General features: G+C 45.5%; 1 protein-coding gene across 1 annotated transcript in view; it reads left to right on the top strand.

Annotated features, from left to right (window-relative positions):
* Positions 1 to 4,302: 4,302 nt before the first annotated feature.
* LOC127221814 (translation initiation factor IF-2-like) overlaps positions 4,303 to 27,096 on the top strand; it is a 114,552-nt gene continuing 91,758 nt past the window's right edge. The window contains exons 1-2 of the mRNA XM_051183809.1: positions 4,303 to 4,364; positions 9,243 to 10,122. Coding sequence (XP_051039766.1) covers positions 4,303 to 4,364; positions 9,243 to 10,122 — 942 coding nt within the window. The remainder of the gene's footprint in view (positions 4,365 to 9,242; positions 10,123 to 27,096) is intronic.

The following is a 27,096-nucleotide window of genomic DNA, read 5'->3' on the forward strand; positions in this document are numbered from 1 at the left end:
CCTTAATTTAAATTATCCCATCCACATTTTGCCTCTGGGCTCTTACCTTTTTCTGTTTCTGGATATCTTTTCTTTCCTTCTTAGTCTGTGTCTGGTTATGTGGCTGGCCCCTTCTTGTCTCCTTCTATTTATTCTCCCTTCCTGCCAGCCCTGTCTATCCTTTCTCCTGCCTTGCTATTGACCATTTAGTTCTTTGTTAGACCAATCAGGTGTCTGAGACAGGCAAAGTAACACAGCCTCACAGAGTTAAACAAATGCAACATAAAAGGATACAACCCATTTTTGCACCACTAGACAAAAGTTCCACAGCATAAACAAATGTAGCACATCCTAAAATAATATTCCGCAACACATACACTATATAATACATACACATGTGTGTATATATACACTTTTCAAAGGCACTCTCACAGTGGCCTACATTCTCCAATTATGCCCTATCTCCTTCTTATGCCTAATCATCTATGAGCTCAGCTCATCAATTCAGTAATCCCTTGATGAAGATATATATTACCCTTATAATCAAATCACCTCACAATACCACCAATATATGGGGACCAGGCCTTCAACACATGAGCCTTCTTGAAGGATACTTCATATCCAAATCATAACGACTGTTTTTCATGGGCATTTGGTATGTGTGCATGTGTATATACATGTTCATATGTGTAAGAGTACTTGTATATATGTGTAGGTCCAAAGTTGATGTAGTATGTCTTCCTTGATTGTTCTCTACCTTACATTAAGGCAGCATCTCTCACAGAACCCAGAGTTCACTGTTTTGGCTACTTTAGCTAGCCAGCTTTCTCTGTGGGTCCCCTGTCTCTACCCCTTGAGCACTGGGATTTCAGGTGGGTCACTACACCCCTGGTATCTAGATTGGTTCTGGGAATCCAAACTCTAGTCTTCATATTTTGCACGGCAAGCACTTCACACACTGATCTGTCACCCCAGCCTCATAATATACATTTTAAAAACATGTATATGATCTATATATCTATATATGTAATTTTTTCTCTCCCCATCTCCATACCCATTCTGACTTTTTTGGGGGGGGGAGTTTTGAGATAGGGTTTCTCTGCGTATCAGCCCTAGCTGTCCTGGAATTTGCTCTGTAGACCAGGTTGGCCTTGACTCAGAGATCCGCCTGCCTCTGCCTCCTGAGTGCTGGGATTAAAAGCATGTGCCACCACTGCCTGGTCTGATTTTTTTTTTTTTTTTAATAAACCTTTCCATGCCCTGACTGGTTGTTGTCTGGTGGACCTACCTACCTTTCAACTCTAGGAGTCAAAAGTAGACTTGGAAGCTGGGTGTGATGGCACACACCAGTAAGTCTAGCACTCCAGAGGTGGAGGCAAGAAGATCAGAGGTTAAAGGTCAGGCTTGGCTACAACTGTGTTACAGGACAGCATGGACTACATGAAACCCTATCATAAAATGAAACAAAACAAAACAAAACCCAAACCAAATAAAATAGCAGTTGGATGGCTAATACTTTTGTATGGCTCAGGTGTGCAGAAGATACACCTGATTGAATACTTCTAGTTGATACCAAAGAGCCAGGAAGCAGAAGTCCGGGATCCTCTTAGATGTCAAATACCAGGTCACGGGAGGGAGTCAAGCAGTATCCATTGCCCATTTAGATGTATGGTTCTTCCATGTGAATGCTTGTTACTATGTCAACAGGAATGAGAGGAAGGTGAACCTGGCTTTGTCAGAAAAGGCAAGGCCTTGGAGATAGCTTCTGTGTAGTTACCTCTGTCCAGGATCACAGCTGCTCTGCAAACTTGATAGATTTCTCTTTTGAGGATCATGACCAAGGTAGAACCAGGCACAGAATCAGCCCAACCAGTCATCCCATCCTATCATAGCCCAGTCCAGCCCTGCTTGCTTTTCCAGGTTCCAGAGGCTTGAAATGCTTCATATTCTGCATGCCTCTGTGACTGCAACCTTCAGTGCTTAGCTAACTCAAGCCTACTGGCATTTCTTTATATCCCAGAAATGCATGGGGATCAGTTGAAAAGGGTGGAGGCCAGAGCAAAGGAGATCTCCTTTCCTTCCCTGCTAGTGGCACAGAGGAGAGAGGTGGCTGGACAGGCAGGTTATTACAGAAGCACTGCTGATTTTCAGAACATCTGTGTTATCATTTGCAAATCACTTCACCTCGATGTCAGTTTCTTTATCTGTACAAGGGAGCAGGTTGACCTGTATAGCTTCCAAATTTCTTTGTCACAGGAATTACATTGTACAGTTCCCTGCAGCTCAGTGTGATAAACCCAGAGAACAGCAGCAGCTTTTAGCAGATAGACACAAGGCTCAGAAAAGAAAAATCCCTCCTGATGGAACCACCAACAGGGGAATAACAAGTGCAGCAGACGAATAAGAACGGAGGGAGACGAAAGCTTGAAATCACAACTTACTACGTGTATGCAGGGGATTCAATGATAACCATGCTGACCTGGCAGCAGGCTGAGAGTTCAAGGGGCATGGAGAAGATTGCTTGAGATGGGGGAGAGGTTCCATAGCGGGACCTCTGCAAACTAGGCATGCCCATCCTGGACATGGACCATGTAGTGGATAGAAGCTATGGCTGCAGGCAGATCTGTGAGTGTCTCCTGTGTGCTTTTCAGTGAGTCCCTTAAACTTCAAATTCTTTGGCTTCTCAGCCACTAAGTGGGGATCAAGATGGCACTTCTGGATGTAGGTTTGGTTGGGGGGTAAGGAGTTAATGAGATCAGGTGAGCCTGATACACAGCGGTTACCTCCCCTTCCTTCTTGGATTATATTTTCATGCAGGCAGATAGAGATTCACCAAGACATTCTTCTTAGGTGTAGTGGCCTAGGCCTTTCAAAAATTATTTTTGTGTAAGCCTGGCATGGGATTGCACATCTATACTCGTGGCACCTACAAGTGACAGAGGAGAATCAAGAGTTCTGGGCCAGCTTCAGCTACAGAGTTTGAGGCTAGTCTGCACTACATGACAACCCGTCTCCAAAAAAGCAAAAGAAGGGGCTGGCAAGATGCCTCAGCAGATAAAGGAGCTTATCACTCAGCCTGTTGGCCTGTGCTCATTCTTAAGGACTTTTATGGCATGTACATACATCGGTATACACATGAGTATAAACACCTTCATGTTGGGCATGTGGCTCATACTGGTGAACCCAGCACTCAAGAGGCTGTAGCAGGAGATTGTTTTAAATTGAAAAATAAAAAAAATATATTTTCTACTAAAAAAAAAAAAAAAAAAAAGGGCATGTTAACTGAAGGGTGACAAGAGCTGGGAGACATGCTGATGTCCTGTCACCCAGTGGGCTCGACCAGTCCTTATATTTGTAAAAATCTACTATGTAGGGCCTGGAGAGATGGCTCAACAGCTAAGAGCACTGGCTGTTCTTCAAGAGGATCCGAGTTCAAGCACCCACATGGTAGCTTACAACTGTCTGTAAGTTCAGGTCCCCAGGATCTGACAGCTTCACACCAATACACATAAAATAGAGTTAAAATAAATTATTTTTAGAAATCCTACTATGCAGCTTGTTATAGTGTGAATTTGGGCTCAGTAGGCAGGCCCCTGACCAGGCCAGAAATGCTGCCTTTTTACAAATTTCCAGGGCTGTACATGCCATTGGTCAGAGTGCCTGCTCCTGTGCTCAGGACATTTCTGCCTCTGCTTTCTGCTGGAAAGGACTGTCCTTCCAGCACTGGTTCTTGCTAGTAAAAGCACTTGATTGCTCACTCAGTTTCAGAGGCCCCAGTTCTATAGTCACTGACCTTTTTGCTTTGGGCTTGTGGTGGGGTCATGCAACATGGCATGACCTAAGCATGAGGTGAAGGAAACTTGTTCATCTCATGGCCCCAAGAATCTCAGGATCCCCTTTGATGGCATGTCCCCCACTGGCCTTCTTTACAGTCATTAGGCTCCATCTTGTGAAGGCAATCTCTCAAGGACAACACAGGCTGATGTATAGTCATTTAGCCTTTGAAGGACATATAAGAAGCAAACCTTTAAGATCCTCTAAACCGCTCTGTCCCTTTACTGGAGCAATTAGCAATGTTCCGGATAGTGTCTGCTCCAGCAGGTAGGTCTTGAACTAAGGAAGAATGACATGAAGTGTGACTCTCAGCTGACCTGAGGTGGGCATGTCATGAAGACAAGACATTATCTTAAGTAATTGAGATTTGGGGGTTGTTTGTTGCTACAGCATAACCTAGCCCATCCTGACCAATTCAAACCCCCACTCAATTCCCAAGACAGGATCTCACTGTGCAACCCTGGCTGGCCTGGAACTCACTTCGTAGACATGGCTAGCTTAGAGTTCCTAGAGATCCACTTGTCTATGCCTCCTGAATGCTGGGGTTTCAGGTATGTGCCACCTGTGGTCAATATATAGGTTTTGAACTTGGTCCATTTAGTCCAAAAAACACATTCTTATCGTATTATCTGCTCCAGATCTCCCAAAAAAAGAGATTTTAATAATTGGAAGCATGTTCAGGGTACTTACTTTCTTTCAGGAAACATTATAAGTGCTTTGGCTATTTCAATGCAATTCTGAGAAAGAGGGATTGTCACCATCAGCATCCTCACTAATAGATAAGCATATTAAAGCATAGAGAACCTGTGGAATATGCCCAGGATCACACAGCTAAGACATGATAGGATTGGAAATACCTACTACATTTGGTTCCTAAAGTCAAAGCTCATACATCTGTCTGTCTGTCTTTCTAATTATTTAATTTATATGTATAATTGAGCTGTATATCTATCATCTATCTATCTATCAACATTTATTTATTTAGATTGTAGGGTACTTTCTTCTCTATCAGAAATTATCATAGATTATTTCTTATCCTGACTTTAGAGATTCATATATCCTACATATCTAGCACAATGTAATTATATTTTATTTTCAATTTGGAAAAGAGGGGAATGGGGAGACTTCTAGGCCTAAATCCACTCACCTTTTCTAGTTCTTCCTTTGTTTGAGGGGGGTCTTCCTGTAGTTGGTTCCTTTGCATTCTGCCTCTTGCTGGCCACTTCTGGGCATTGTGTAGTTAGTTGTCCTCAAGCTATCTTAGTCATTGTTCAATTACTGTGAAGAGACACAATGAACACAGCAGCTCTTACAAAGGAAAACATTTAATTGGGACTTACTTACAGTTTCAGGTTTAGTCTGTTATTTTCATGGCAAGGAGCATAGCAGCATGCAGGCACATGGTAGTTGAGAGTTCTACATCCCTATCTTAAGGCAGCAAGGAGAGAAAGAGACTCTGGGCTTGGCATGGGCTTTTGAAAGCTCAAAGCCCACCCCAGGTGACATAGTCCTTCAACAAGGCCACATCTCCTAATTTTTTCCAAATAGTGCCACCCCCTGGTATTCAAATCTCTGCATCTATGGGGTCATTCTTATTTAAACCACAACACAAGCCTTAGACAAAAAGCTCCTGTCTTTTAAATTCTGAGTTTCTTTCTTACTTCCTCTTTCAAGGTATTCCAAAACCATGAATCTGGGGTCTGTCCTGCCAGGACATGAAGGTCCTGGAATCACTAGGAGCTGAAGGTGGGTCCTACTAACTTTGGAGGTGGGCTGGGGACATAGAAGCAAGTGGGCTTCTTATGGTGGGCATCTGCCATAGAAATGCTAGGGACCCTTGAAAGCAACAGCTGTCTTTCCCACACTTTCAGGTGGTTACGGAAAAATATGTCTCTTTGAAAGTCAAGTTTTGTTTTCTATAACACACACACACACGCAGACTCACACACACATAGACACGCACACACCAGTGGGGTGTGTGTGTCCTGCTCTAGTAAAGAATTAGAAAAATGCTGAATGAGGCACTGCTTGAAGTCAGAAACAGAAAAGGTCGCCAAGGCACTCTCAGGCTGTGAGCCTGGGCAGGTGATTCAGGCTTTCTTGAGGGAGGAATTGAGGTCTGATGGACAAACATGGCATTCTAACCACAATTCAGTTAGTCCATAGTAAACATCCTGTTGCTATTATGAAGATAAAATGCTGCTTTCTTTTTCTTCTTTTTTACAAAGTTTTTTTTTTTTTTTTTTTTTTTTCTTCTAAAATTCTCCCTCTCCATTCAAGTAAGCGAAGGAAGGCAGGAAGGTCTCAGGGCAGCCATGCCTGCAGCATTAGCTAATCAGACTCTCAAGAAACATTCCATTCTGCTTAGGAGGGCCTTGGAGAATGGTTTGCTCCTGGTGGCTTTTAAAGTACACAGAGGGTTGCCAGGCTGAATGGACTCCCTGTGGGGCTGGTGACCTGGTTTGAGGCTGGTGCCCAGCAGGCCTGCCTCCTGCTGGGATGTAGACTGGCCATTAAGGACTTGTCTTCCTCTTCCTGGTTTTGGGGGGTGGGGTGTGAAGTGGAAAGTCACAAAATCTGTCTCTTATTCTAATATGGGTGGGAAACGGGAGTCTTGAGAATGTAATAAACAGTTACAGTCAGCACACAAGAGCACTTGACGTCAACTTTTATCCGCAAACATCAAGAGGTGAGGTGCTATGGCAGAGTGCCAAGAAAGAAACGGTTTCAGTTCCTGGTTTTATCATATGCAGCTGCGTGACCTCACATAAGTAACCGAACATCTATCTACCTATTTATCTATTGTCCATCCATCTATCTCTTTGGATATACTTATTATTAAAGACACAATACAGGTGACTTAATAGAATATTCTAAGCACGTTTGACAGCAAAGATTGCCCAAAAAGCTGGTTGAAAATACAGACTCCTGGTATCACCACCATTTAGAGTTTAGGGAAAGACCCAGGCACCCCCACCCCAGGGCTCCACCATAACTCCTACCAAGCAACTTAGGAAGGTATCCCTCTTTTTTTTTTTTTTTTTTGGCATTTTTGTGTGCCTGCCTCTATATCCAATAAAAATTTAGCTTTTTTGTGAAGGAGAAATGACAGAAAAAAAAGTCAAATATTATTATGCTGTATATATATTCTCAAGGCAAATGTATATTGAACTTGGTAGAGTAGATTTATTCCTGAAAAGCTATTTTGCAATTGTAATCTGGTGTGTGCTGTGCGTGTTGTATAAGAATATAACTCATGTCTTATTTTGCTATTGAAAGGCACACACTCACTTTAACTAAGTAAGTGTAACTGGAATGGCTGCTATATGCTGTGAATATAGTGATGAACAAGACACAGGCTGTCTTTGCCTGGCTGTTTTAGACTCCTAAGGGGATCTAGCTCAGTTCATAGGGTGTTTGCCTAGCATGCATGAAGCTGTGGTGTGGGCTCAATCCTCAGCACCACACAAGTGGGGTATGCATGTCTATAATCCTAGCCAGCACTCAAGAGGTAGAGAGAGGAAGATCAGAAGTTCAAGGTCATTCTCAGGTGTATTTGGAGTTCGTGGTTAGTCTCTGCTACCTGAGACCTTTTTTACAAAACAAAACACTCCACAAATACAAAGTGTGGTTAAATAGAGTTAAGCATAGAAAGCTATGGTTCACTGAAGAGAAGTGCACACCATATAAGCTGGGATATTCTAGCTGCAAAAGGACCAGTCCTGTGAAATCCTTTTGTGGAGGGAGTGATTCTTTCCTGGTTTGTCTTTGCAGAGAATCCATGTTCCCATCAAGTAACCATACATTTGCACAAAGCTTCAGCACCTACTGCGGACAGAGCACTGAACAAGATGCTACAGAGGAGATAGAGGAGATGCCCACAAGGAGTTTGCAACTATCACTGTTCAGAGTTCATCAGTCCTCTGTCATTCGTTTATTGTGCTGCATATAGTAACCTCTTCTCTGAAAAAGCTGTTTTTTTTTTTTTTTTTTGAGACAGGTTTTTCTCTGTGTAACAGTCCTGGAACTCACTCTGTAGACCAGGCTGGCCTCTAACTCAGAGATCCACCTACCTCTGCCTCCCAAATGCTGGGATTAAAGGTGTATGCCAACACTGCCTGGCAAGACTGTTCATTTTTAAATAGAGCAGGGGCATACATCTGAGCCAGGAGGAAATCAAACTGCACACAGGAGTTCACACAACTGTTTGCAGATCCAAGATGTGAATCTGTGGCAACTGAGATGGGTGTATTGGGTCCGTGAGCATCAGGAACAGCATACAGACTTAGTAGCACTAAATTTCTCTGCTCTGTGCACCATGACATGAAGACTTTTTGTTTTTTGAGACAGGGTCTCTCTCTAATGTAGCCCTGTCTGTCCTGGAACTCAAGTGTTGACTAGGTTGGACCTGATGTAGCTCCACCTGTTTCTGTCTCCTGAGTGCTGGGATTAAAAGTGTGAGCCACTATGTCTGGCTGGCATGAGTGCTTTTAAAAGACACTTGTTTCTGCCACAAGAAGGAGAGAAAGGGAACAACAGAATTCCTCCTTGGCTATGATAATCAGATAGTGTTTAATCAGATGTAGAGTACAAAGGGACAAGTGCAGTCCTTGTCCCTCTTACTCCTGTCTCTCTGTGTGAAGCTTTGTTCCCACCTTACAGTTGGGACCCAAGTGGGACGGGTTGGAAACCTAGTGGTCTACACTCTTCATTCTCAGACTAGACTCACGTTTTTGTTTTTTAATCTTGGCCACTTGTTTTCCCAAATAGAATTTTCAGCCTCCTATTCCTGTTTCTTAGAAGGCCAAGGTTGATGAAGCATCTGTCCCCCCCTCCCCAAGTTGCTCCCACTTCCTGTCACACTGCTCCCCTCTATCTACTCGGTGAAACCCAACCACCCTTCAAAGCCCAGCTCAAGTGTCACCTCTTCCATTGGTTGGACTCAATCTCTCCCTTCCTAGCAAGCCTTGGTTTGGTATTCTCTCATTACTTCTTGGCACAGTGGATTGGGCTCTTCAGTTTCCTCTTGCGAGTCTGGGCACAGTAGCAATATTCGTGGTAGTCTAACTCCTTTCAGATCAGGTCTTGTGATGACAGCTGCCAGCTGGGCTCACTTTGTATCCCACCCTCTCTGGGACTTTACCCATGATCTCATTTAATTGCTAGCCAAGTCTCTGTAGACAGGTACCAGTAGTATCTCCATTTATACCAGAGCAAAGGGTGGTCCAGCGAGGTGAAGCCTCTCACTCCAGATTACACAACATGGATTAAATAGCTAGTATATAGCACAGCTGGGCTTGCCACATGCCACAGCTGGGGCTTTAATCACTGGACCAGCTTCTGTCCGGGTCCAATGTCTGGGGAAAAGAACAGAATGCATGGTGTGCTTCCAATAGTTTCGGGGTTCATCCACTCCCTCCAAAACCCAGCCACGGGCCAGGCTTCACCGGATTGCGGTCTAGAAGCAAGCCTGGCTGTGACCTGGGCAAGAGGCACACTCAACCAGGGGTCAGGGAACGAGTCCCAGGCTGGGGAGTCTGTAGTGACCCATCTGCACTGGCGAGTGGCTCTGGAACAGTGGAACAGCGTCCCGGGTCCCGAGTCCCAGGAATGTGGGAGGGCTGGGCGGGCAGGGAGGGGGCGCTTCCTCTGGCCGCGGGAGGGGAGACTCTTGAGCGTGCACCGGGCCCGCCACCGCCCACTCCCCGCCCGCCGCCAGCTCGCTGGGGGCGGGGGCCGCGGCGAAAGGGCGGCGAGGGGCCGCGGAGCACCGCAGTCGCCTGGCCCGCCCGGCCGGGAGGAAGCGATGAATATTCAGAGGGGGAGGGGAGGAGAGGGGGCCGAGCGCTCGGCGCGGCTCCCTGCAGCCGGAGCCGCATGACGCGCGGAGGAGGCAGAGGGAGCAGCCGAGGCCGCGGGAGCCGGGAGCCCGGCGCCACGCGCGGGGGGTGGGCGTCGCTCGCTCCGCCCCGCGAAGCCCCTGCGTGTCTAGGGCCGCGGCCGCTCCGCGCCAAGCGCGCTAGGCTCCGCCGTGTGGCCGCCGCCGCCGCCGCTGCCATGTCCCCGGGGAAGCCCGGGGCGGGCGGAGCGGGGACTAGGCGGACTGGCTGGCGGAGAAGGAGGCGGAGGCGGTGGCCGGAGGCGGAGACGAGGGAGCCCGGCTTCGGGCACACGGCGGGGCGCGTCCCGGGCACGTTCCAGGGCGCGCAGGGCATGAAGCCCGCGGCGCTGGAGACGCGGTCACCCCCGCGCTCGCCCGGGCTCCGCTGGGCGCTGCTACCGCTGCTGCTGTTGCTACGCCTGGGCCAGGTAAGCCTTGGGGTGGGCCTGGGCGTGTGGCGGGAGGGCCAGACTGGCATCCCCTGCACCTGCCCGTGTGTCATCCGCTCGAGGATTACCCGGTAAGGTGCTGTGGATCGCAGTGCTGGGAGCCTTCCTTCTCGAGGGGTTTGTTGCGGATCTTGGCCGGCCTCCTGCTCCCGCCACCGAGCCCCTTCTCCGGCTGCCGGGTGCCAAGGGGAGGGCGGGATCCTGGGGCCCCCAGGGTGTTCCCGCGGTCCCCGCAGACTCTGCGGAAGCCCCCGCGTGGGCTGCAGGCCGGAGCTGGTCACGTCTGGCCAGCGCGGGCCCAGCTCGCGCGCCGGAGGCGGCCGGAGGGGGCGTGTTTGCGGAGGGTTGTGGATGCGGAGCAGGGCCGGCCTGGCCGTACCGAGGCCGACCTCCGACATGGCTTGGAGGGGCTCTGGGGTTTGAGCGGAAGGGTAGTGGCGGTGGCCCGGTGCTCAGGAACAGGGCCTGGCGCAGGGCAATCGGGCGGTGGGCTAAGCGCGGGACCTCAGGGTGGAGGGCGCTGTTTGTGGGGAAAGTTCCCAGCCTTGCCAAGGTGGCCGCTCAAAGGCGTCCCTTGAGGCTGCCGGCCTTGTTCTCATCATCACGCCCGAGATGGTGCTGGCTCTTCTAGGTGTGTATTGGTGCTTTGTGGGTGCTAGCTAACCCCTGTCCCTCCGAACCATTTTTTCCCCCTTGCTTCACTTTTTCAGTAATGTTGCGCCTCGAATATTGGATCTTTCCTTTTTGTGGTATTTCCATGGTGAGGGATGTGTGTGATGCAGGGCAGTTGGGAGATATTCCCATTTTGCAGATAGGGAAGTGAGGGAGAGAAGTGAAAGAGTGGAATCACCCCGTGGGGTGCTTCGGGAGGCTGAGCAAGCGAGTTCTGCCCCACAGCTTTCTGGGAGCTGGCTGTGGTCTTGAACCCTGCAGCAGAAAGTGGCCTGGAGGATGCCTTGCTTTTTGCTAATGAAAATCTCACTTACTTTATAGATACCAGCTCCAAGCAGACAGTGAAACACCAATGAAGTATTGGCTGGGGATGGAACCTGGTTTCAAGGGAAAACTGCACGCACACATGTAGGATTGTCTAAGAGGAAACATACGCACTTGGGCGGCAGAGCAGGCAGGCAGAAGAAGGGAGCCTGGGTCTGGGGGCTGCCCTCACTCAGCAAGCAGGATTTGCCCAAGTCTCAGGGAGTTCTGGAAAGTGGTGTGACCTTCAGCAAATAATTCTTTACTGGAGTAGGTGTGAGATGAGTGCCAGTGTCTAATGAAACATCAAAGTTGAATGTGCCCTCTCTTCCCTCCCCTCCATCTTCAATGAAAAGCATCTGAAGAACGGGGGCCAGGTCATTGTTTTGTAGAATTGTCTGTAGGGTTTCAGTTGGACATGTCTGAAATTTTTGTAGATATAAAAAATTCACTTTTCAGATAATGCTTTACCAGATGGAATTAACGTTAAGGAATGGTGTGTGAGGGCTGGTTTCATCCTGTCCCTATAAGAAGTTCATGCACTTAAGCCTTTGATGCTAAAGAAAAAGAACTGCTTCATGCTTGAAGTCCCCCAGCCGCCTTTCCCAGGAATTCACTACGTAGAATAGGGTGGCTTCAGACTCATTGAGATTCATTTGCCTCTGCCTCCCATGTATAGGGATGGCCCTGTCTTGATATTCTCTTGTCCTATAGAAACATTTGATCTACATTACCTTTAGTTTAACTACACACACACACACACACACACACACACACACACACACTTTTGTTTCAACTATAGAAGTTGCAAGCTGTGCTCTGAATCAGCAAAAAGTATCTTGGGTAAATTTATTTCTTGCTCAATCCTTTCTTGTGTTTCATTAGCATATTGCTACTCTCCACTTGCCTTGTATTTGGTTATTTCCTTCCTCTGTAGCTGATTCTGTAGAAACCCAAGAGTACTGTCTTCATATTCTTGTTTTTAGATTTATTACAAAATAGGAAATGTAAAAGGTTTTGTGAAGAAATATCTTCAAAAGCTCACATTCAGCAGTTTCATTTTGATGGTGACTATTACAGGGAATTGGAGCCCCACCCTGACTCTTTCTTGTGGTGCTGGGGTTGGAACCCAGGGTGGGAAATTCTCTCTCTCTCTCTCTCTCTCTCTCTCTCTCTGTGTGTGTGTGTGTGTGTGTGTTTGTGGGTGTGTGTGCTCTACCATTGAGTTACATCTTCAGTTCTCAACTTTAGAATTGACTCAAAATGAGTTTCAGGGGATGGGAGGATGGGTCATTGAGTGTGAGTTCTTGCTGCACAAGTGTGAGGACTTGAGATCAAATTTCTAGATGTGGCTTGCGGTTACATGTGCCTGGAACCCTTGTACTGCAGAGAGTAGACGCAAGAAGAACACTGGGGTTTGTTGGCTACCAGCCTAGCTCTAGATTCAGTAAGAGACCCTGTCTGAAAGGAATAAGATGATGTGATAGGTTAGAAGGCTCAGTGTCCTCTGCCTCATGTGCGTACAGGTGTATGCATCCATACTTGTGTGTTATGCTGATATGCATATTCACACTTTTCCTTAATCTTAACCCCCATTTTGTTTGTTTTTTGAGACAGGGTTTCTTTATGTAGCCAGCCCTCTCTGGTAGAACTCATTATATAATCCAGGTTGTCCTTGAACTCACAGAAATCTGCCTGCCTCTGCCTCTTTAGTTTTGAGAGTTTGGCGATAGATAGCTCCAGGGTTTGGAGACAGTTCAAACTCTTCATAACTCTTAGATGAGAATGTTGGAGTTGAGAGAAGATGTGCTGAAGTTTCTTGGCAAGATAGGATTATGAAAAAGCCAGGAGTAGAACTTGGGTGTCCAGCCTGTGCCTAGTATCTTTGGCTGTGTTTTCTCTATGGGTACAGTGCTGTGTTATTGTGTATGCCCCAAACTGCTTACAAATTGAGTTTAAAAGTCAATTAGACCAGGCTCACAACTATGTCCAGCTCCAGGGGCTCTGACCCTCTCTTTTGGTTTCCACAGGCACCCACACATCCATGACAGACAGTCACATAGTTAGACACACATACACATAAATAAAGACAATAAATCTTTTAAAAGTCAGATTTTAGGTAATTTTGGAATTTATTTGTGTAGGAAATAAGGGGGCATATATTTGATGTTCTTTCTAATAGTTGATTGGTCTTGTGAGGCTGTCTTATTTAAGTGGAGGAAAAAAAAGGAGAAGTCACAGAAAAGACCCAGGTCTTTTTGGACACTACTGAGGACAGGGTGTGGAACCTGGAGAACTGAGGTGCCAGAAGGCTCAGTACTTAGTAGGCCTGAAAAAGCCATTTTTGAAACTGGCATCTCACTCCCTCTCTCCAAGACAGGAAGAACAGTCCGAGATGACTGTAGGGCGAGGACTTTCTTAGTTGTGCTGTCTTAACCATCCCTTTCTGGTACATTTTTACACACTAGTTTTGGTTTATGTGTGTGTTAGGTATAGTTCTGCTTTAAAATAGTAGTAGTAGTAGTAGTAGTAGTAATAGAAACAAAACAAAAGCAATGGTAGCCACTTGGTGGTCCAGGGTTCCCTTTTGCTTTGTCTTCTTGCTTCCTGGTGGATGATAAGTTTGTGTCTTTATGTATTGTGGCTAATCCATCAGCCTGCCTGCTTTCTTATTTCAACCAGAGTATACACACTAAATATTTTGGCTTCTTTTATAACTGCTTTTTAAATTCTCACAGGAGTGACTTTATTTTGCTTCAGAACAACAAAGGAAAGCCCAGGGATTCGATTCTGTTTTGTTTGCAGACAGTTTAAGAAAACAGAGCAAATTGGTTTATGGTTAGTCTGTGACTTTGGGTTAACTTCAAGTTCAGCCCCAGGACAAAGATGACCAGGAATAACCAAGTTTTCCTGAGCAGAGAGAATCCTGGCTCCAGAGTGGGTAATTTTGGTCAGCAAAGAGGTTATTTAGCTCCTAAAAGTGATGCTTGAGGCTGAGGCCGAGTTGCTGGATGGCTGTAGCCTGGCTTTTGCCAGTGCATCATAAGTAATTACTTCTTAGTTCATTCACTTCTTGGCCAGGGGAATTATTTTGAGTGCCGGATAAGATGCAATTTTCTGTGTATTTCCCTTCTAACATCATGCCACCGATAATATTATAATTAATAGGTAGCATTAGGTGTGGTAGGTACTGTGTTAGGGCTTTTAATGCATTATCTCATTTGACCATTTCAGAAGTTCTGGTGGTAGCTGCTGCTTATGTTCTCATTTTATTGTGAGAAAACTGAAGTTCACAATTCCCCAAGAGTCATAAGTGGAGCCAGGCCTCCATTACCCCATTTTAATGTCCTGTGCTGTAGAAGTGATGTGTTTTCAAGGTTTTCAGTGTGTAACTGAACACTGATGCCAGACTTGGAGGCAAGAGACAGGAGTGTGGGCTTGATAGGGCTGGGAGTTATTTTGGATTCTTTGTGCCCCAAATCATGTGGAATTGACACCTTCAGGTCCCACTTGGCTACTAATGTTTCTTTGGATCCTGAGTATATATACAAAGGCACACCTGCCTTGGTGTGGACAAACTGAATGTGGAGGACATGGGTGTGGGTTTTGCTCTGCCACTTAGTAGCTCCATGAACAGTAGACAAGCCAGTCACCCTCTGTGACTCTTCATTTCCTTATCTGGGAAATGGAACTAATACTTCCTGCTTAGCTGGGTGGTGGAGGAATCAAATAAGATAGAAGGACAGACTGTCTAGTTAAACCTAAAGCCTGATCCATTGCTGGCAGTGGCCACTGCTGTTGTGGGGGCATTGCAGGATGGGGAGGGAAGAAACAGGGCTTCAAGTCATTAGTTTCTGGAACACATATTGCCTAATGTTTCTCAAGAAGTTTTTATTTTATTTTTTAAATATTTTAGGAATTATTTTAGTTAGTGAAACAGTTTTTGTTGCTGGGCGTTGGTGGCGAATGCCTTTGATTCCAGCACTCGGGAGGCAGAGGCAGGGGGATCACTGTGAGTTCGAGGCCAGCCTGGTCTACAGAGCCAGTTCCAGGACAGTCTCCAAAGCAATACAGAGAAACCCTGTCTTGAAAAAAACAAACAAAAATAAACAACAAACAATTTGTAAATTGTCAAGCCCATGTGTATAGGCAGGCTAGGCTGCATATAGGGTCGTTTAAATATAATAATGAATCTGAGTAAGTGGTCTCAGTAAATGGTCATGTAAAGTATGAGGTAGTTTTTGTGAAATTACACAATGATAAATGCTTAATTTGGGGACCAGTCCCAGAGTGATCCTGGGAATAAGAGCCTGCTCTCATGATTTAGCTTGCTGCCAGCTATTTGCTGTCAGCTATCTAGCCACAGTGGTGATGTTGCCCATGTGTCAGCCCTGTTGTTCCTTCAGAGAAAGAGCTGGACGTGCCAGAGAGGGAATGGTGAGGAGGCAGAGAGTCCCTGGCCTGGGTGGAGACCCCTAGGAGTGTCAGAAATCTCGCCACGGCAGGTTTATCACCATCTAGTCAGGCTGGCTGGCTTTCCAGTGGCTTTTCTGGTGACCCCTTAGAGGACAGGAGCTGTAGGAAGCTTGCTATTACTTCCTTATTAGTGACAGCTGTAGTCATCCTATTGTCTCAGCATTTCCATGGCATGGAAATGCCGGGGTTGGAAGTAGTAGCGACAAGACCAGCAGTGCAGGCTCCCACAGAAGCTCTAATTTTAGACACGCAAATAATTTTCAGTTCCACTTTTCCTTCTTCCTGTTATCCTGCTGTATCCTGCTGCCATTTCTGAGGCCTGAGCAGACAATGCCATTATTATGTCACAAATTAGCTGCTTCTCCAGGGTAGGAGTGGGGTGGTTGTTTTTCTGGGTAGATGTGTCAGGGGAGAGCTCAGTGTAATCTCATTCCCTCTGAATACCTGTGTGAGTATTAAAACTTAAGAGCAGTGTTCTTTGTCTCTATTGATGTCTGGTAACAAGACCCTTAGTAGAAGGAATGAATACATGTGGAATATGGAGTTTTGTAGACCGTTTAGTAGGCTTTTCGTTGGTGTTTTTTTTTTTTTTTTTGAGACAGGAGCCCACCATGCATCCAAGAATGGTCTTAAACTTGTGTTCCTCTTGTTGCAGTCTCCTTAGTGGAGGTTTACAGGTACATACCACCATGCTCAGACCTTTTCCTTCTTTTTCTGTTTTTCAGACAGGGTCTTGCAGTGTAGACTTTGTTAGCCTGGAATTCACTACATAGACCAGCCTGGCCTTGAACTCAAAGATCTACCTGCCTCTGCCTCCCTAGTGCTAGAATTAAAGGCAGGTATCATCCTGCCTTGCCATACTCAGTTTTTAATGAACTCCTCAGAGTGGATTATTTTTTTTCCCCCTTTTTGTGGTTGAAACCCAGGGTCTCTCATGTGTCGAGCAAGCACTCTCCACTGAGCTACATCTCAAGCCTCTGGACTCTTAAAAATCGCCTCTGAAGCCCAGGCCAGAAATCCTCCAGTGTAAACCTGTGCACAGTTGGTCTTTTGTGTCTGTTGTGGTCTTGCTTTCTGAGGTTTCAGTTACCTGTGCTCAACTGAGGCTACAAATAGTAAATAGAGTATTTTGAGAGAGAGCAATCATATTCACATAATTTTGGATAGATGTCTGTAACCCTATTTCTGGAAGAAGAAGGGGCAGGGTGGAGGCGGGTGGATCCCTAGAACTTGCTGGCTTGCCAGGGTAGCCAGTTAGTGAGCTCTGGGTTTAGTGGAAAACCCTGTCTCAAAAGATAAGGTAGATAGAGATAGAACAGAAGACACTACTTCATCCTCTGCCCTCACATGCCCATGCACCCGTGCACCTCTGTACCTGTTCATCCATGCACACATGTGCACACACAGGCATCAAAAATTGTGTTTTTGTTAATTTGTTCATGCTCTTTGAAAAATCAAGGGAATGAAATCTTACACTCTCATTCTGTTGCAAACCAGCTTTCCCCTAATTATTTTAGGTACAACCCCAATTCCTTAGGGTCTCAGATCATTAGAAAGCAGATGACTTAGAGGTGGCCTGCCTAGTTGGTGTTTTGACTCTGTCACCTAACTAGCTGTGTACTTCTGGGCAATTGCCCTGACCTTTCTGACCCTTGATGTTTGTATCTCTACAGTACTGGTAATATTGATGCTTCTTGTTTAGGGCCATTGTAGAAGTTAATTGAGATCACATTTTGCCTTGTAAATAGATAGAACTAGAACAATATTTTATAAAATACTGATGTGCTTACTTAAAGATAGATTCTAAAGTTAAGGGAGATATCATAATTATGAGACAAAATTATGCTATAGGATCTCTTGAAATTGGATTTAAGAGATCAAATCCAGCTGGATGGTGGTGGCCCATGCCTTTCATCCTAGCACTGGGCAAGCAGAGACAGGTAGATCTCTTGAGTTTGGGGCCAGCCTGGTCTACAGAGCAAGTTCCAGGACAGCTATGGTTGTTATACAGAGAAACCCTGTCTCCAAAAACAAAACAAAACAGCAACAAAAAAGAGAGTTACTCTATCACAGATTATGCAGTCTGTGCACATTCATACCCAACCCCCCATGAATGTATTAAAATGTGAGATGTGGAGTAGTGGAGATTGATAGCACCATTTAAATTATATTTCTCTTTTAGTAAGTGTGTAGATTTGAATTAATACAGGGTAAGTGACCTTAGGGTATGAACCAAGCCCAAAAAGGAGCAGAGGGATATTATGTCCATTAAAAACCCAGGATTCTCTTTGTCTTGGTTTGAGCATTTCTGTTTATCTTGTGGCTGGGCCAGCTCCAGCCGTGCCCACCTCCTGTCACTGGCTATGTTTTCTGTGGAGTCAAGAGGAGTTATTTTAAGCTACCAATGAAAAGTGTAAAGACATAATCCTTGGCTGCTGGGAGATGGGTGGCTGTGACAGTAGCCTCTGAATATGCCACCTGTTTCCACAGAGGCAGCCCGGGTACAGTGTGCATTTCCTGTTGCCCGCTGTGTTGTGGGCTCTTCTGAGCAGACTGCTGGAAGTCCTGTGTGCAGATTCCTTTGGAAATTGAGGGGTCTACTTCCCAGAACTCAGTTCACGGCCTTTGGAATTAGCTTCACTCTTCTTCTAGCTATGTGACACTGGGCTGTCTCCTCTAATGCTTAGTACCTCTTCCCTCCTTGGGTGTTCATTGCTGTTGGATCATTTTATTTTGCTGAGACATTATCATCACTTACTGTTTAAAATTAAGAAAAATTTTATAGTTTATAGATGGTTTACACACACATGAACTCATCAAACCTAACAGCATTTCCTAGGCTTTTATTGTTATAAAGAGACCCTGTGACCACGACAACTCTTAAAGGAAAACATTTAATTGGGGCTGGCTTACATTTTGGAAGTTCAGTCTATTATCATCGTGGTTAGAAGCATGGTGAAATGCAGTCTCATGGTGCTGGAGAAGGAGCTGGAGATTGTCACACTAGGCCTAGCTTGAGCATATAAGACCTTAAAACCTGTCTCCACAGTGACATATTTCCTTTAACAAGGTCACACATACTCCAACAAGGCCACACACCTCCTAACAATGCCTCTCCCTATGGGCCAAACATTTAAATAGTGAGCCTTTGAATGTCATTCCTGTTTAAATTACCACTTGGCATCTCTTTGAGTTTGTCATTATTACTTAAGGTATTTGTATGGTTTGAATTTAATGCCTTCCAGAACAAGTATAGTGAAGTTTCAAAGACCAAAGGCAGGCTGATATCTGTGAGCTTAGGGCCAGCTTGGTCTACACAGTGAGCTCACCAGGGCTTGCTTAGATCCCGTCTCAACAAAACATAAGGAAACCAAAGGAAAGGCCTGGTGACCAACATGTGCCACGCCCTAGGTTTCACTCCTAGGTTTAACTCTGTAGCCTGGGCTACAGAGTGAGACATAGTCCCAACGCTCCTACTCCCTAAAAAGAAAGAAAACCAGAGGCAGTGTATTTAAAACTGACTATAGAGAAAAATTTAATGAGTTTTACCCAGCACTAAAAATGATAGAACAGAAAATAGTTGAGTTTACTGGTAAGCCCTGCACTGTGAAGCTACTGCAGCAAGTGGTTGAAAGTGTGTGCGCGTGCGCATGTGTGTGTGTATATGTATTGCTTGAAAAGTATTTTTCAAGCCCCCCCCATAAAATTTCCAGACCCCCCAAACCCAACTCTCAGTGTGTGAACTGTGGGAGGTGCCCTGTGAGGGAAGGAGGTAGTAGTCAGTGTTTCCAGTGACAGTCAGATACCCGTGTAAGGTCCTCATTTACTCATGCCATTGTGTCATATGAAGCTGGAAGCCACCATGGGCTGGGCAGGAAGGACTAAATTCTAGAGAGGGGCTTAGGCACAGGGTTGTGAGTCTGGTGAGGCCTGAGTTTAGTGCTGCCAGAGGATCTTGGTGGAAGAAACCATGGGTCATTGCTTGGCATTTTGGTAGCTGTGTTTGGTAGAGAGCTACAGTTACTATCTGCTTCATTGTTTTCAATTTTATTTATCCTCTTCTTGGAGACAAAGGATCAAATCCAGGGCCTCATGCATGTTAGGCAAATGCTGGAATTGAGCAGCATCTTAGCCTTGTGTATTTTAAACGAGGCCTTGGGAAGCCACTACCGTCCACTGGCTCATGCTACCCTCAGCACAGAACTCATTTGCTTGGGGCCGGGCCAAGCCATCTAAGTGTCAGGTGGCTGTTCTAACCCCATTTCTCAAGTTGATTCCATCCACATGCTTATTCATTTATTTTTACATTATAAATTTTTATTATTTTAAATTAGAAATTTAATTTTTATCTTATATGTATGGATATTTTGCTTGCATGTATGTCTGTGTGTCACATGCATGCCTGCAGAGGCCAGCAGTGGGTGTTGGGTCCCTGGAACTGAAGTTATAGATGGTTGTGAGCCATCATGTGGGTGATGGGAATCAAACACAGGTCCAATGCAAGAGCAGCCAGTGATCTTGATTGCTTAGCCATCTCTCCACCAGCTTCTATGTTTTTATTTTTTAAAAAATCAGATTATAATAGGTACCATTATGATATATTTGAGCAAAGTTTGTTTTTGTGGTTCTTCTTACCCAAGTTCATTTAAAAAAATTACACACACACACACACACACACACACACACACATATCAGGCAGTAATGGCCCACATCTTTAATCCCAGCATTCAGGAAGCAGAGGCTGTCAGATTTCTGAGTTTGATGGTAGTGTGGACTACAGAGCCAGTTCTAGGATAGCCAGGTGTTACACAGAGAAATCCTGCTTGAAAGACACACACACACACACACACACACACACACACACACACACACACACACCATGCGCACATTACTCAGATAAACAGACCTCTTTGATGTTGGTCTTAGGATAAATTGAAATAATTGAACTAAGTAGTCACCTCATTATATTTGATATGAAGTATTGTCAGCACTTTGTACATGCTGACTCATTTAATCCTTGTATGTGGCACAGAGTGGGAAACTGAGGCTCATACCTCCATGTGAGCTTCTTTTAGGGTACAAAGGTGAGCTGGGCAGTGTCATATACACTGGCTAGGGCATGCCTGCGTCTCCTGGGAGGACAGCTGGGTTTAATGGTTGTCCTCAGGTGGATGATGAGTTCATATTCAGTGTTCTAAGCACGTGACAGGAGAGACATGTCTCTCTAAACCATGGAGGACAAGAGTCTCTTTGCTGTGGGTTTTAGAACTTGGAGCTAGAAGCAGTAAAGGCTGTCTGACTTTTGGGGGCCTTGGTGCTGATCAAATGAATGACATAGTTTCATTGAGTTTGGCTCTTCGGCCTTCCTGTTGTGAGTGAACTTGGGGTTTATAGCGCTTGCTTGAATGTTGACACAGATGACATGACATGAGGGCATCCCAGAGGCACGTGGGAAGAGCTTTAGTGTTAGCAGCATGGATCCAGGCGCACATTTTTCACTTGTAGCCATGTGACTTTACCATTTGCCCAAGTACTGTTACCCCCCCCCCCCCCCAGAATATGTGGCTTCATTTGGAAATGGTAGAAGTGCCAGGCCACAGAGATAGGATCAAACGAGAAGATCCTGGCGCTTGGGCAGGTTCTTCTATAAGTACCCCTCCTTACTCTGCTGCACAACACCTAGGACTGCTGCGTGACACAGAAGACTTGCTGAGGGTTGTCCTGCACCCAGGGTGTATTCAGCAACTTCTACCAGTCTTAGCACTTGTTGGCTGGAGAGACTACCAGATCCTGCTGTGTGGAGAGCAGTGAGAAATCTTACTTGAGATGGCATGTTGGGGGTGGGAGAGACTCAGAACCTCAGTCTCCATCTGACCACATGCTATCTCCAGCCTACAATTTCTTCAGGAAGAGGCACACGGGATGTTGGCTTTGAATTTTCTTTTGATTTTGACTTTCTTTGGAGCCTGGCAGGTAGGCTTTGTACTTGCTCAGCTCTATGGTTGGGCTGAGTGACATTGGCTTCTTTCCCTTTAGCACAGAGCTCCTTAACCTCAGCACCATTACTAATTTGGGTTGGACAGCTTGTTTCCGAAGGCAGGTAGGATGTAGGATGTGGCATTTTATGCTTTTGCTTTCTGGGTGTCAGTAATGTTCCTCTATTAGTTGTGACAACTAACAGTGAATGTCTAGAGATTACTGACAATGTCTGTTGAGGAGGGAGGGACCACCCTGGTGGGGAACAGTGTTCTCTGTAATTGTTCTGAAGTCATGGTAAGATGGTGCTGGTGGGGAATGGCCTTTTCTCCATTGCTGTAAGATCAACTTGTATTCTCTCCAGTAGCCTAACTAGCAAGAGCTTGTACATGGTGCTTCTCCTCCAGACCCTGCTCCTTCGAGTGAGTATATAGAACTGTGAGTCCAACTTGGGAGTCTTGGCGCTTGGTGTTGGATGCCTCTGCTTTATTTTCCCTTGGCTTCCCAGCCTCAGTTTCCTCCTCTGCCAAGTGAGAATGGCTGATACTTTCACTACCTTGCTTGGGGGTGGGACAGGAAGCCTGTGTTACATGATAGGATGGTTTTGAACTCTGTTGTGGGCAGGTGGGGGTGAAGGGGAGCTGTGAGGCCAGATGTGCCAAATTCCTCACAGGAGATAGGCCCTGTTAAAGGGAGATCCCATTACAAAGAGGTTCATTGCCAAGTTCTCTCCACATCAGCTCCCTGTTGAGCCTTTTGAGTGTTTGGGGCCTCAGGGCATACAATGGGAGAGAATGCTTTCAGAGCCTGTGACACTGGAGGATAGCTGGAGTGTGGCAGCAGGAGAAACCCACTTAAAATTTGCTGCCTGCCAGCGAAGCAGGATTGGGTTTCTGCAAACTCAATGTTCACATGGTTTATCAGGATCTGAAAGACATCTTCCAGCTCAGCTCTGGACAGACTTGATCAGGACACTACCCAGATTCTAGAAGGCCATTCTGTGGTATCCACCCAACTGCCACGGGCTAGGCTGGCCTCTCATTTGTCTTTGCAGTTATCACGCCCATTTTAGAGATGAGGTGCCCAGAGGCAAAGGGGCTGGCCCAGAGCCAGCTGTACGGCTCTAGCCACTCTATTACTTACTCATCAACCGGAACTTAGCTTTCAAAGCCTACATTTTCTCACAGGCCAAATGGGGCTAATAAACACTTCAGAGGATTGTGATCTAGATTCCTTTAGAAAATGTGTTTGAGCCCTGAGCACACAGAAAGCTCTCCATAAATGTCAGCTGCTCCCATTGTTATTGTTTTAAATACTAGTGATAGCAGAGGCACCTGCTTTGATGAGGTTTTTCCAGGAACACAGTAAGGCTTTTCCCTGGCCTAATCCCATGTTCTATCTGGTCAGTAAATGTTGGAGATGCAGCTGCCAAAGAGTGGGGCGGGGGTGGGTAAAGTGGAAAGGACAAAGAGCCCAAGATACAGGAAACCAGGCAAAGCCTGCCCTCCGGGATAGAACATGTGATCTCATGGGCTGATCAGCCTCGGCACAGGCTGAGCTCATTGCTAGGCAAGTGGGTAGTTAATGATTACTAGTCAAAGAATGTCCAGTGGGGGAAAAAATCTTGGGGACATGAAGCTAGGGAAATGCAGATGGTCCCTAGTTCATGTCCATCTTGAAATGGTTGCTAGTAACCAGCTTGACCCCTGAATAGATTCTTAAACTCTCTGGGCTTTCCTGGTTCAGTACAAAAGAATGCTGATTGATTAGTTATGTCTGTCATGGCCACAGGGAAGGCAAAAGGTGGCATTCCTGTTTGTTGAATTTGGTTATTGTTGATGTCTAACTTGCTTTGTAGACAGTCACACGCTAAATCATAAAACTGTAACTATCTTGTTTTTTTAAGGAATTGTATAGGAATGTCCAGTTCATGCTGGGCCTAATGGCTTGTGCCTGTAATTCCAGGACTTGCAAAGTTGGGCAGGAGAATTTTGAGTTTGGTTTGGACAATTAATAAAGATGAGAAAATGAAGCAGGATAATGAGAGAGAGAGAGAGAGAGAGAGAGAGAGAGAGAGAGAGAGAGAGAGAGAGAGAGAGAGAGAGGGACCTGAGTAGCAAGGAGCCAAGAGATCTAAAGACGAATACTGCAGCAAGATACAAGCCCTGAGGGAGAGGGGCCAATTCACCACAACTGAGCAGGTGACAGAAGTCATGAAGGGGCAGGACTGAGCTGGGGCAGGTAGGGAAGTGTGGCCGGTCTTCAGGATCACAAGTTCTGGGTCTTGGCACCGTTCAGATCTATATGAAGAGCAATGTGGAGCCAGTAACGTAACTCAATCCTTGTGACACATGGAGAAGGGTGGGTGGGAGCAGTGGAAAGGAAGGACTGAGACCTAGCATCTGATAAATGTGTGGTGTTTTAGTCCAGACTCTCCCAAGTCTTCCTTCTTTGCCAGTAGTGCTATGTAGCTCTGGACAGCCATGCTCCTTCCTGAGCCTTGTTTCTGAAAGAGATTTGGCCTCCATGACTCTCAGTCCTGGCTGCGTATTAACATCACATGAGGAGTTTGGGAAGCCCAGACATCCAGATTCACTTGGTCTTATAGAGGGCGTCAAAGCGGAACCTTCCAGAGAGCCCCGCCCTTCCCCATCCATAGTTGAGAAAGGCCTATCAAAAGGGGCTCTGAAGTCTTGTCCACTCAGTAGTATAATTATAACTTGGAAATTATAACACACACACCATGGAGCAGGGAATATAGCCTAGTGGCATAGTGCTTGCATCCCGTGTATGAGGCATCACAAATAAGTAAGTAAATAAATAAAGAATGCATTTCCTTTAGAGACAATGAGTTTCTATTCACTGAAAACTGAAAGAAAGGGCACTTTTTCAAGGCTGAAATAAAAAACAAAAAACAAAAAATCTCTCTCTCTCTCTCTCTCTCTCTCTCTCTCTCTCTCTCCCTCTCTGTTGCCTGTGTACTATGGCACCTCTATTTTTGGAGTCTGTCCTTTCCTTCTACCATGGGTCCCCTAGGGATCAACTTCAGATTGTCAGACTTGGGCTGCAAGAGCTACCTCACTGGCTCATACCTGGCTTTCTTAAAAACATGGGTTCTAGGGATTCAATTTAGGTCTTCCTGCTTACATAACACATTTCCCCAGCCCCTGACCATGGTTTTTTAATAGCTGTGGTAGACATCAGAGTAGATGTGCTATAATCCACTTAACTTTCCCCCTATTGACAGTTAAGCAGCAGCTAAATTTTCACCATTTTTAATAGCACAGAAATGTGTATAGCTTCAGGTCTTCTAGCTTTTTCTATGAAGAAGAGATTACTCAGAATTAATTTCCAGACATCATCCTAATATTTGACTGTACGTGCCAAACAAATTCCAAAGAAAGATGCTTTGTTTACATGACCATCAGAATGTATGAGGCTGCCTGTTTCATGACGTCTACACTGGCACTGAGTGTTACTGTTTTTTAAATTTGATTTAATATTCATATTTTCAGACAGGCCAGCTGTGTGGTGGCTGTTTCACATTACTTTCTGACCATGTGTGACTCATATAGAACCAGTTTTGTCTGTTTTGTGTCATCTTTTTTGGGGGGAGGAGGGGTTGATAAATGATTCTGTTTTAATCTTTTTTAGTATGCATGTATTTGTTGTACATGCATGTTTGTGCATGTATGTATATTTGCCTGTATAGAGGTACTTATATTCTGAGACAGGCTCTTCTACTAAACTTGGAGCATGCATTTTGGCTAGCAAACTCCTGGGTCAGACTCCTTTCTCCAACTCACAGCATGGGTATTACAGATGTGTATTGCCACTTGTGGGTTCTGAGATTTGAACTTTAACCCTTTTTTTTTAATGTTCATGGAAAATGTCTACTTTAAAACAAACAAATGAATATGATCAGTACTTTTCTTGGGGTGGGGAGGACTAGAAAATTATCAATGAAGCCAGAGTCAGCTGGACCAAGTATTGTATTTCTGGCTGCAGAGTTCATCAGGTGTGCCCTGTTGGTTTTCAGAGTTCACATGAGGGGCCCTGTTATCCAGCATCTAGCTTTTAAATGATGTGATTGGTCAGTGTCTGCAGAATGTTTTTGCCTCCCTGGCTGAATCTCCAGAGGGTGCAGCCTCTACTCCCAGAGTGGAAGAGAATAGGTCAGATTCCAGCTTTGCCCGTGCTGCCTGGCCATGATCAAGCCCTCCTGTCTTCTGTACCTTCTTCTAGTACCAGCTTTACCTTTTCCCACCTGTGAGGACATCATGTCATCAAGGATTTAGCACTGGAAATCCTGGGCACAGCTGTTGTTGGTATTGACCTAACCTAACTATGGCATGAGGAGTGGGAAGAACAGGAGAGGGAAAAGGGCTAGTTTGTATTTTTTCTTTTCAGTAGCAGGTTCTAGTTTAGCTGAGAGATGAACTGAGCTGGTGTGAGACAGCTTCAACTCATAACTGGTATGGTGGGCTCTAAGAGCACTGAGACAAGAGTGAGGCCAGGGGAGTAAGCCAGTAGCTACCGTCACTACCATTGCTGTTGCTTTGGGCAAATATATGTTAGAAGCCCAGACCTGCATGCAGACGGCTCATTTTGGGTACAGTGCTTGGCAATTCAGACTCCGTATGGCAAGAGAGGATTGTGCTGATCAGGGTCCTGTGTGATTTAGATGGTCTCTCAGAGGCATCATGTTGTACATAGTAGTCATTTGTTTTATTCTATTTTTTCCTTTTTTAGTTTTGCAAGATAGGGTTTCTCTGTGTAACTGCCATGGCTGTCTTGGCATTTGCTCTGTAGACCAGGCTGGCCTGGAACTCATGGAGATCCTACTGCCTCTGCCTCCTAAGAGCTGGGATTAAGTGTGTGCACCACTATCGCCCGGCATTTGTTTTATTTGTAATAGCAGTTGAAAAACTAGTTTCACTCACATCTAATTCACACACAATAAAAGTCAGCCTTTTGAAACGTACAGTTGCATTTCTTTTATATTATAGTTAGGGCTGTATAACCATTATCACTGCCAAATTCTGGAGTTTTCTCATTATCACCAAGGAAATCCTGTACCCTTTGGAGTCACTCCTGACTTCCTTCTCCCCCCTCCTCCCAGCCACTCATATTTTTTTCTTTTGAGTTTGCCTGATCTGTATTTGTGTAAACAGAGCCATACGTGTGCCCTTGGTCCTTTTTCCAGTTGTGGACATGTTTTTGCCACTTGGCTCTTAGAGATGAAACTGCTGTGAACTCTTTTGCAAGTTTTTGTTTCTTTTAAAAATCTTTTTATATACATGTGTATGCTATGTATGGTGTGTGTGTGTGCGTGTTACAGTGTGTAGAGTCAGACAACTACTGGTGTCAGTCCTAACCTTGCACCTCCTTTGAGATATGTCTTGAAGGCTAGCTGACCTGAGAGCATCCTGCTTTCTCTGCTCTATGCTTCCCATCTTGCTATAGGAACACTGGGATGAAAGACCTGCACGACTATGTCTGGCTTTATGGGTGTCCTGGGGATCT

This window comes from Phodopus roborovskii, unplaced genomic scaffold, assembly GCF_943737965.1.
Source record: "Phodopus roborovskii unplaced genomic scaffold, PHOROB, whole genome shotgun sequence".
Classification (NCBI taxonomy): domain Eukaryota; kingdom Metazoa; phylum Chordata; class Mammalia; order Rodentia; family Cricetidae; genus Phodopus; species Phodopus roborovskii.